Source organism: Solanum lycopersicum, chromosome 12 (assembly GCF_036512215.1).
Source record: "Solanum lycopersicum chromosome 12, SLM_r2.1".
Classification (NCBI taxonomy): Eukaryota; Viridiplantae; Streptophyta; class Magnoliopsida; order Solanales; family Solanaceae; genus Solanum; species Solanum lycopersicum.
Genome location: NC_090811.1, coordinates 33,243,320 through 33,255,821, shown reverse-complemented (window position 1 = coordinate 33,255,821; position 12,502 = coordinate 33,243,320). Strand labels below are relative to the sequence as shown.

Sequence of the window (12,502 nt, the reverse complement as noted above, 5' to 3'; positions counted from 1 at the left end):
TCTTTCTCACCCCTTGAGCAAAGAGCAGAAAAGCGGTTCTTCTTTGGACCCTTATTTGAACCACTTGCTTGAGATTGACCACTACCCTTGACTTGACCTCTCACATTAGGACAATCCCTAACCTTGTGCCCACTTTTATCACAACCAGAACAATTATTCGTTCCCTTAGGACAATCAACCTATTGCTTCTTGCCACACTTTCTACAAGGTGGCTTTTCGGTTGGTGAACTTGTGTCAGTTCCCTTCTTAGGCTTAGGTTTAGCTACCATATCACCACTATTATTAGGGGACTTGGAAGGAACTTGATTAGGAACCTACTTTTTAAATCTAGGCTTGTCTTGTATCTCAAGCCTATTATTTGAAGAACCTCTATCAAAAGATCTTGCCCTCTTAGCATCTCTGTTCTTCCTATTATCTTGCCTCTTTCACATGTTTGTCATGCACCACAAGACGAGAAATGTTCATTTTTCATGTAGCATAGCCGAATGACAATCCTCTTGCAAATCCTACAACACCCCCGTCACAAAGCAGATCATTTCATCTCTATGATCGGAGACCAAAGAAGGAGCATATTTTGACAATTTAGTGAGTTTCAAGGAGTATTCATGAACACTCATACCTCCCTGGGGAAGACTGATAAACTCCACCACTTTAGCTACCCTCATCTCCCTAAGAAAGAACAGATCAAGAAAAGCCTTCTTGAAGATCTCCCAAGTCACCGAACCACCTCTTGATGGCCTATTATCCCTCCATTGGACATACCATGCTTGAGCCACATCCTTGAGTTGATAAGTGGCTAACTCGGCCTTCTCACTAGTGGATAACCCCATAGCCAAGAGTATCTTATAGACTTCATCAATGAACTCTTGGAGGTCTTCTTCAACCATAGACCCGTATAAAGTAGGAGGGTTCATCTTAGCGAAATCCCTTAGACGGGAGGCCATGGTAGCCACTTGTTGATTTGGATGGGGTACAACCTCTCGGTTAGCTTGGGACGTCATAGGTTGGGCTTGAGCAGTGGCGGCTTGTGCTTGAGTAGTGATGGCTTGAGCAATTTGAAAAAGAGCGGGACTTATATTCTCATCCATCAAAGGAGGAGGATTCATAGGGGCTTGGTCATCATTCTCACCTTCCTCAAGAGGAGGAACTTGATAAACATGGGAGGAGCTCCCGCATTGGCAATCTCCTCTTCAAGCCTTCGTGCCGCATTTCTTTGAGTGTTGATTTACCTATAATCACAACAATAGGATTAGATACAAAAGTACACCATAGGTATACTCTAATGGCACGATATTGGATTTCCAAGAAAGTGAAAGATTCTTAGGCATCACGTAAGTTCATATCCATAAGTGTGGCGCGCTTCACAATGATGAACACGAACTTACATAGATGTGGTTGAGAGAGACATTGACTCAAAAATAACTCAACCTCATGCTCTGATACCAAGTTTGTTACATTCGGTTTTACGCCCTAGATGTAACTGGCGTCGTCTTCCTCTTGGAGGACTAAGACTAGCCTCTAAGTCTTACATTATAACATTCATAGGTAAAATTTAGCAAAAAAATTAAAACATTTAATTACTTCCACTTAGAGGTTTACATAGACCTCAACATACACATAACATATATGTATATCAAGTATACATTGACCCTTCGTATAGGAATGTTACATAGCCTTCTAGTTATATTGCACATAATTATATATATAAGATAGAACATAGTCTTCAAAGATTATCTCATCTCATAACAATCTAAAACGACCATAGGAATTTTGGCATAGCCCTACATCAATGTAAAGAAGCAAGATATAGGCTTATACAAATCCTACTCAAATGGGAATAGAACGAACATAAGAGTCTTTAGATTAAACAACTCTATAAGCTAGATAATTGAATCGGCCTCGCACAATGAGGACCTACCCTACTTGGATGATCAAAGTATCCAAGCCTTCTTCAAGTCGCCTTTCAAAACACTTCAACAACCGAAACCTATAATAATGGAGGAAAATGAAGAAATGGGGTTAGTACACCACTTATACTAAGTATGAGACCGTATGCACACATACCTTGAAATCATAAGAAAAGGATATTTCATAAAATATGAACTTTTAAATCCTTATGCATATTGACCAAAATTATAACAATCAATATTACATATTCCTTAAGTCATAGGCATGTACATTACAAAGACTACAACATCAAGCCTAGTCAAGTCAACTATACATATCATACAAGTAACTACATACTCAATGTAACTTTATCATCAAGTCATATTGACAATAAACATCAATAAGAGTACCTTTCAACATAACCAAAGCAAGGCAACTAACCATGAACCGCTATCAAGTCAGCAAGTGCAATGACCATGTAAAGCCCCATAACATTACTAAATCAAGTAACCGAACAAGAATCATGACTAACAGTCAACTTCACATAACATAGCATTTAAGAGCACACATCATCTTCTGTTAACCATGTAGACCAACATATAGACATAAGTGAAACTAGTCATCATATAGTATCCACAATATGCAAGTTCATCATAAACATGTCATATAACATTATAAGCATATTCATACATAAGAACATCCTCCCAAGACTCCCCTCAAGGCTAACTAGTGCAATGCTTAGCTAGAGTCCCATACCCCTACCTAGACAAAGTCAGACCCCTTAGGAATCTTAGTTAGAGTTCAATCCTTTAGTTCATTTTACCTTTTGGAAACATCTTGACCTAACTGACATAGACCACATGAGCTAGTGTGGAATCTGGTGTCATACAGCCCTACACCGAAGGAAGGCGGACTACTTTCCAAGGTAGTACCAAAACATAAATACACAGCAACTACGTGGATCTATTAGATAGTATTCCTATGGGGGCAACATAGTTCAAGTACTTGGAGATACAATTGGGACCCTCTTTATGCTATATGCATTATAGTATCCAATCTTAAGAGTACATTAGTGCTCCTACCTTCCATATCTGGGAACGGACACTCCTCAATCTCTTTCGCTCGGTGCTAAGCTAGAGTCCCCTTTTTAAATTGTCATTCATTAACAAATCATACCTTAGTTTTAGTTCATAGGGGTGTACCCCTATTGTAGTTATAGTCATAGCTCAAAGACAATTTCATGAGTATTGTCCTTTAAATTACAATTCACACATACATCACCATAGCATAATAAGGCACATATGCAAATCATCACCAGCCTTGTATCATTACATCTTAGCCAACGAATCACAAGCCATATATCAAGAAATTCTAATTAAACTCGTACCAACCCTAATTAATCTCATCATAAGGTATACTTCAATACATGATCATCATTAATCACAAGTAATCATAATTAAAGTAAAGGTTTGAGATCACAAAGATTTACCCCATCTCCTTCACAAGCCATCATCCAAGGTCTACCATCAACCATCCAATACAACCCAACAATGGTTTTAATATAATCACACAATATTAATTAATAAAATAATGAATTCAATTAAATCATTACACATCAATTCATCACTAGTTCATAACCTAGGGTTAGTGATTTGGGTCAAATTCATGATCTACTACACAAACTAGGTTAATTCATCAAGAACTAGCATAATTTAATCATAATGCATCATAATCTTATCATAATAACCTAAATAAATCATAAACAAAGCAAATTAGAAGATCAAATTCGTATTGGAAAGAGGCCCATATGAAATCATCTTTTTGAGAACCAATTTCGGAAGAACCCTTTGGGGAAAAGAATCCCAAAGGTGAAAGGATCACATACCTTGTTAATTGATGAATAATTATGGATAAAATTAGTCTTCTTTCTTTCCTATAACCCTCTTTTAATTGGTCTTCTATGGTGTTTCTTTCAGAGAGAGAAAGAAGAGCAATTGGGTTTTGGGAAATATGAGAGTTTGGTTAGTTTAATTCGGTTTAGGTCTTTATATAAGTCATTAAATAACTTAAATAGACCTAACTTAGCCACTTACTAATTAAATAACCAACTAAAATTAATTTAGTGGACTAACTTAAAACATTACAGCAACCAGTGACCCTAACCTACGAGACCCTGACCTACGAGCCGTAGGTCAGTTGACCGACCTTGAGACTAATCGTCCTGCAGGTCCATCGTTTTGGTAAGCTATTTGACAAATGACCCTTTCATGAAAATGAATAAGTGACCATCAACGCCTGGTCGATCAGGCCATGCCTCGTAGCTTGCAACCGTCGATGGCTATTGTCTCAAGACAGTTTTTAGCCACAATGCAAGGGTCCTCCTCAAGTACCCTTTGATTGGTCCTTGGGGAGTCTTACCTGGACTTTTCGACCCTAAACCAACTTTAATTAGTATTAGACACCTTATTACAAAATTCCATTGAATTCCGACTGCTTAAACCTAGTCAATTAGGCTAAGGCACACTGGCACCTCTTGAACTAGTTTCCGGACGTCATGGATGTTTCTTGACGCTTTGATTCTAAAACTTCATAAATGACTTATATACATTATATATGACCTTAAAATAGTGTTACAACCCTTATACACTCATTTTAGGCTCTAGATTAGATCTTGGACTTTCGAAGTGTTACAATATCCAACTTAACTAAAGTACATTTTTGTCACGACCTGACTTCCCAAGTTACGATTAAACCTACTACAATCCACTAGTAGGTAATCCAATATGTACCCAAAATGACACTTAACATGGCAGTCTACCGTGAACGCGGATGAGACATTGGTTAGAATCTTTATTGTCGATGTAACTTTGTTTTCAATGAGGTTACTAGATTCGTGATTATCATCTAATTTCTATGGGAGAGTGGATACCACTATAAATTAAATGAGGTTATTTCTGTGATTAGACACGAACAAAGCTTGTTTGGCTATAAAGTCTAACCAACCCTCATAAACCAATTTGTCATATTCGTGTGGGTGATTGACAGTGGCATTTGTTTAATCTGCACTTATAATTTTCAGCTTTTGTTGCTGATAGATAGTAATATATTAATCTTCAAAAGATTATGATTTTTTTTCTCCAACTGTTATCTTTTCTGATTTATCATAGAAAATTTTCAAGATGGATCATGCAATGGGGCTCTTGTGCTGGAGTCAACATATGTCCACAATACTGTTCCTATCCTTTGGAGCTCAGAGAAGGTATTTTGCAAATAATTTTTGTTCTGCTAATTGGAATACTCTCCAATAAAATGCATCGAATGCTAGATTACTTGTCCATAGTTTTGTAGATATTTTGGTGAATTCAGCTACTAAGTTCATATCTGGTTATAGTGATTTCATGGCTGGTAAACTTTCTTTCATAGTAGAAAATTGTTTCCTCTAATTTGCATATATTTCAAAATTTTAATTATTGTTATCTGATTATTGGAATTTCATTAAAGGTACACTGATTGGAAGTGCTTTTGACCAATTATATGACGTAGAAGTTCAATCATTCTTCCTTTTCCTCTTCTTCTAGTTCTTATAAAAATCTGATTTCTTTTATATCTAAAAACCATCTATGAACCTTTCAGATATTATTCGGCATCCATCTGATCTCTCAGTCAAACCTGTAATGTCTTGCAGAAAATAAGATAAAGGTTCAGATGCAATGCCTTTAGTTTCATTTGATGCACCTCAACTATTTGATTTTGTCAAAATGTCAAAAGACAAGTTAGAATGGTAGAATCATCAGTATTGTTAGCGGAGGAATACGTTAGAGCAGCAATGTTGATCCAACAAACATCTTGACCAATGGGTCAATTGCATTGTTTCTTCTCAAAATGTTTCGTGATTCCAAGGTTTCTTTGTTGCGTGCTTAACTTTCTTCACTTATTGGCTTGTTGATTCATCACTCTACTTTTTTGAGGTTGAGCTTGCAAATTCTGGAATATTAGGTTCACTAACTAAGATATCTTTGTTGCTGTAACTTCTAATTGGTGCAGCTTTTCAAGTTCATTGCTCCCTCCACATCAATTTGTCTTGTCTTGACTTGGCATGGATTTTAAGAAAGTAAAGAAAGACTTCTGAATCTTGTGAACTTACTAAAGATATGTAAATTGTACCAAATATTCTTAAATCTTGTGGTCTTAAACATGCCATGAGGAAAGATGAAATTAAAGAGTTTCCAAAAAAGAGAAGAAATATTGTTTCTGAAACAGACAAAAAAAAAGTAGGACAAATAAATTAAACCAAAGGGAGTGTTATATTTGTTAAAATATCTCTACACAATAAGTTACTAAGCTATATTGCAATTAGGTTTTAAGTATTCAATGTTCTATGATCAATCACTTAAAAGCATAGACAGTGTCAGAAACACAATTCATGCACAAATGCAGCCCTTATGAGAAATAATGTGTCACAACCACAGAGCACCCCCTAGAAGTAACAGGTGTACTTGACCTCTAAGAGGTCTTATACAAGTCCGTAGACATATTTCATTGCATAATCTTAAAAATAACAGAAAATTTAAAACTTTTCATAGCACTGGATATGCTAGAAACATCACTTCATACATAAATATATAAAGTATCATAACTCGTTGCCATCTTAAGACACAACTAAATAGAATAGAATAGGGACACATCCCTTAACAACACAAAATAATATCTAAACTATTACATAATTTTAATAAGAACTTGACATAGGAAATTCTTGAATTATAAGCATCCCTTTTCTTGAACTTGGGAGATCTATCCAAGCCCTTCACTTAGGAGACATCCTCTAGCCATCACCTACACTTTGTAAAAAGATGAAGAATAATGGTATTTGTACAAGAATGCACTAAGTATGAGACCATGCAAAAACATGCATTATAGAGGACATTTAGTTAGAAATCATGCATCATGTGTTTTTAGTAAACTTCATGAACATTGGCACAATGACCACAACATAGTTCACATACATAAAGTAGGCACGGATGCTATTCATAATAACACATAAAGACACTTATCACATTTTGAGGCACATTCATTACATATAACACATTACTTCTTCTTTCCACCTCAACATCTTTCCTTAAGCAACCCTCAAGTGTATTTAGTACAATGTATCACCTTGAAGTCACCTAAGATAGTCTTTCATAGATATACTATATCAACACAACCACATATATTCATAAAGTCATGAGCACATCATAGAAATAAGCTTCACATAAAAACCATCACCTAAGACAACCCCCACGTCACACTAGTGCAATGTGTAGGTAACATCTACCAATACTACTTACACAGAGTGTTCCCTAAGAAGTCACACTAGACTAGACATAACATACTCAACAAGTCATAACACCTTCATTTATCACTAGACATAAGTCCACATACTTCATAGCATCATATAAGGACTCGTCCCTTACTACAACCTTAGTCATAATTTATTTAGTTCATATCATAGATAAACCACCGTCATAACCCCTTCACAAGCTTACTTGTGCAATTAACACATGGAGTCCCATACCCCCACATATACTATGTAAACTCACTTAGAAGACATAAGTGTAACTCACAAGCATAATCATATTTCATGTCTTGACATAGCAAAGTTACTTTAACATGAATTCATACAATTCATACAAAACATAAGTCTTCATTTCATAAGAATACTAATCTTATCCTTTCTTGAAGTTCACTAGTGCAATTTATGTGTATGGTCCATAGTCCTACCTATACTAAGTAACCTCCTCAAGTAGTTATTATTAGGTCCATATTTTTATCTCAGTTCATTTCTTAACTTTCGGGAGACGTAGGAATAACCGACATAGACCATGTGAGCTGCATGGACTCCAATGTTCTACTCCCACACCGAAAAGAGAGGGTACTGCTTGCCAATGTAGGACCTTCATACATAATAGATATTCTAGTGTATCCACTAAGCTAAAACCTATGGGCACGTAGTTATGGAACATAAAGATTGATACTAGAAACATTGACTTGCTAGCATGGAGGTTTCCATCTCATGAGACAACATCTATGTTGGAAACCTGGACTTGCTAAATGGGAAAGTTTTCTTGTGGGAAGGAGACTTACTAAACGTTAAGCTCCTACTCTCATTTGTCATGTTCAATCGGTGCTAAGATCACACTCCCCTTTTAAACATATTTAAACCTTTAGTACATTAGTTCATAAAGAAGGCTTTTGGAGCTTGCTCCTTCATATATCATATAGCTCAAAGGTTTCTAAGATGAGAATGTACTTTCATCATAGAACCTACTTCATGTGAGAATTTCCTTTCACGTAAGTCACCAATCATACAATAATGTGTGTGTGCATACAAATGTGAGATCTACCGTCACATAAACACCTCTAGCCACACATGTTCATAATTTCATTAATCATAGTAATATGTAATGATGCATAGAAGAACTATCCTTAGACATCTAGAGTATTATGGACTATAGACTACACCACTCATATTACATCATAGGACACAAGAGCATATCCAACATTAGAATAGAATACTCCTAGCATACTTTGATCACACATTCATATAGTTAGGTCATGCTATAAGAGTATTCATCATCATTAGCCACATAGACCACACCTAACCCTAACATGATCATCCACATATATACAACTTCATCCACACACCTAGATCATGAAACTAGTGTGGAAGACTATCCATATAACTTTACATAACATCAATTCACTTAGACATGACACTAGAATCAAGGGTTACACCCATCAACTTCATAGACATGAAATCATCACATCAATTCACCTTGCATATAATACCTTCAAGGCCATGATATCAACACATAAAGATGTACCATAAGGTAAACACCACCACCATAAGTGGACCATACCAATCATCACAATTCAATATAAATTCTAATCTAATTAGAAGAAATAGGCCAACTTACCGGATCTCCAAGATATGATCATCATAGATCAATTCCCAAAAATTGTATCAATTAACATAGATAAAATTCGGAATACTCAATACAATATATTCAATACCATAATTGGATCATTATCTAATCAAGATCACATGACCCATATCAAATGCTAATTTGAAAGATTTAGGGATCATGGGTTCTTCATGGAATTTGATTGAAAATCATGTTTAAACCATAGATTAATCACATATACACCATTAGAATGCTTTTGAAATCATATTAACAATGAACCCATGACTAGATTGAAAAATGGGAAGGTTGGATTTGGAAGAGTGAATTCTAATTAGTTTTAAGGCTTATATACTAACTTAAATTACCTATATACACCTAAATTAACCGTTCTTAGTTTAATTATGAAGTGGAGTGAATTTCCCGATTCACCCCTAACAAGGTAGCATGGAGCAGATAGAATTGCAAGTCCAATTGAAGGAAGCTAGCAACGGGGTGTTGTCTGATCGACGAGCCATCGTTATGCTCCACTGTTTGTGACTGAGGCTTCATTTTGGGGGGCAGAACTCCCACACTAAGTGTGTAGAAATACTCCCAACCGATGAGGCGTCGATCAAGGAACCGAACACGATGCTACGATGTCATTTGAACATTTCCAAGCCAGTCCTTGGCCAGCCTTTAAGTCCTCCTCAAGGACCCATAGGGTGGTCCTTGGGGAGTCTTTAACTAAATACATCTATTTACAAGTTTGGATCCTTACCTATCGAGTTGGATCCGAAACAACACTTAAAACATGCATAGGCACACTAGAACACAGTAGTACGTCTAAAGTCCCACTATAGAACATCTTGGTCGTTATTGAACGCTCGACCTCCAAACCACTTCAAATTAAATATGCTCTAAAACACTTCATTAACATTTTAATAAATATTTTTAGGCACATGTGAGACTCTAGACATCTTAGTTCATTTTGAGTGTGTTAACAATATCCCCCACTTTAGAAACTCATCCTCGAATGACACTTGGGACTTTTTAAAACACTTTCAAGGACTAAATGAACTATAGATCAGCTCACAACATTCAACAAGTTACCACATAAGAATCAATGCACCAAACTTAGAAGGAACACCAACTTCATACGATTATGCAACTAAAGCAACATAATCAAATATGGATTACTCTTGCATTTTCTTTCCATGCGTACATGCTTCTTCATACTCATTGCCATTTGAAGGAACTGCCTTCTCAAACTTAAGGCATGCTCATTATCTCATCATAAAGTTAGACATACGATGTATTTCACTTGCACACATAGGCATAATCCACACTTCAACTCATGAAAAATTAAGCAATTTACTTAGTTGCACAAAAATCATGAATCATGTAGTTCAACTTCAATATTATATTCTAGACATAATACCATCAGGTCATACTTAACATTACAATGCTTAACTTTTTTTCAAGGAGGAACTACCTTCTCTTAGTAACAACATACGCACATGACATCATAAAGTTCACATAAAAGCAATGCACAAGAGTCAATTCATTTTGAGGAGGTTTTTTTTACCCCAAATCAATATATGCTCATACTCTCTTCCTATGAAGTAAAAATCAAAATCACACTACAACAATAGGAAGTTATTTCATACAACTTCAGTTTCTAGCATGACACTAGCATTCATAAACGTATAACATTTAGGGAAGTTATTACAATTAAAAGGAACACATTGATGACTTTGCATAGACATATTATCACTTCTCAAGAGTGAGCCTACAAAAATAATTTCTAAGTAATAAAAGTCATACATTTTTAAAGGTCTCATCATTTCTTATTTAAAGAAAACTTAACACCTCATTATTGGGTCAAAACACTCTCATATCAAAAGTGTTATCAAGCATGTTCCTGTAGCCATCTCATGAAGTTAAATGCACATTTAACATATCAAGGAGCACACTAACATGAGAAAAATGCAATTTGATCAAAATCCTTTTTTCATGAAATAATTAGGGGTGTGCAAAAATTGAATCGACCGATAAACTGAATAGAAAAAATGTTATTAGGTTATTGGGTTTTTAATGGGTTTATAAAAAAGTTATTTACTTATTAATTCAGTATCAGTTTTTACTATTAGGTTATTGGGTAAACCGATAATATAATCAGACGATAATAATTTATTATTTCACCCTTTCTAATTATTAAATATTATAAATTTAATTTATAATTAGAAACTATAACTATAACAAATTATTAGTACCCTACCAACTTCAGACTAGTCCACTTTACTAGTTTTTACTATTTACTCGATACCTAAAAGTAAAAGAATTCATAATTATAGCTATTTGATTTTAGTTTTAGTTTTACTCTTGTGGGACTATTTTATTTTAGTTTTAGTTTGCAATTGTAGGTTGTAGCAATTGCAAGTTTGTAAATGTCTGTAATTTAATTACCATAAAAAATTTCATACTATGTTTTGGTGGTAGCATGTAATTATAGCCTTCGTACTTTAGTTTCTCTTATTTATGCAACTTCTCAATATCTTTGTTGTTTCACTATATCAAAACATTTTGAGAAGTGAGAAGGCATATAATATTTTATGGACATTTTCTTATTGAGTAAATCGAAAAACCATAAAAAATTTCATACTATGTTTTGGTGGTAACATGTAATTAAATTATAGCCTTTGTACTATATATTCTTTTTGATGCAACTTCTCAATATCTTTCTTGTTTCACTATATCAAAACATTTTGAGAAATGAGAAGAAATATAATTTTTTATGGACATTTTCTTTTTGAGTAAACCAAAAACCGAATCAATAATAATAAAAAATTAATAAACCAAAAACAGATAAGAATATCTTATTGGTTTGTTCTTGGTTTAGCATGTTATAAACCAAAATAGATAGATTGAACCGATAATACGTAAAACCAAACCGAACCGACTAATGCACACCCTTAGCAACAATGACCTTTCATAACATGGAAAACATAGTGTCATTCAAGACATGCATAACATATGGGGAACATGCAACTCATACTCATATGCAAGACTCCCATCATAATTAAGCTACTTAGGAACTTTTTTATTTCAATCTTGAGTAGGAATAGAAGGAATAGATAGGGATATCTACCACCTTACTACTCACATCATCATCCCCCACATAGGGTAAATACCTTTAAGAGAAACTTATCTCCTCCAAGAGAACTTGGACTTATCACTCTTTCCAGTCAAGCAATTCAAGGGACCACAAATGAGTAGCTACATTACTCCCTTCCATAACCATCACTCAAAGGGATTCTTAACCTAGGGAAGTTCAAGGGAACTCAAAGTAGGATCATTAAGGGCGCTCATAACCTGACAATGTAGGCACTTTATCCCCCACTTGGGGTAAGCCTAATCAATTATTAATATCCTCATGCCCTTATACATCAGGGCAAGGCAAGTCAAGACCAGAACTACAATGGTCATCAGCTTTGGTGGAAATTTCCAACCAACCATGCGTAGATACATCCAAGAACATACTCAAATTGCCATCCTTAAGATCAATCTTAGAATTCAACTAACCACTTAAACGTAGGTCAACATCAATTCTCTCCTTCTCTTTGAGAATTGAGGGCTACATAATACCCTCTAAGTCACTTTAGGGATAAAACATAATCCCAACTCATAGAATC

General features: G+C 35.1%; 1 protein-coding gene across 1 annotated transcript; it reads right to left on the bottom strand.

The window, feature by feature from the left end:
* Nucleotides 1-506: 506 nt before the first annotated feature.
* LOC138340320 (uncharacterized) lies at nt 507-1,106 on the bottom strand. Its single transcript, XM_069292034.1, has one exon. It carries the CDS (start codon nt 1,104-1,106, stop codon nt 507-509), a length of 600 nt encoding a protein of 199 aa, XP_069148135.1.
* Nucleotides 1,107-12,502: the final 11,396 nt, after the last annotated feature.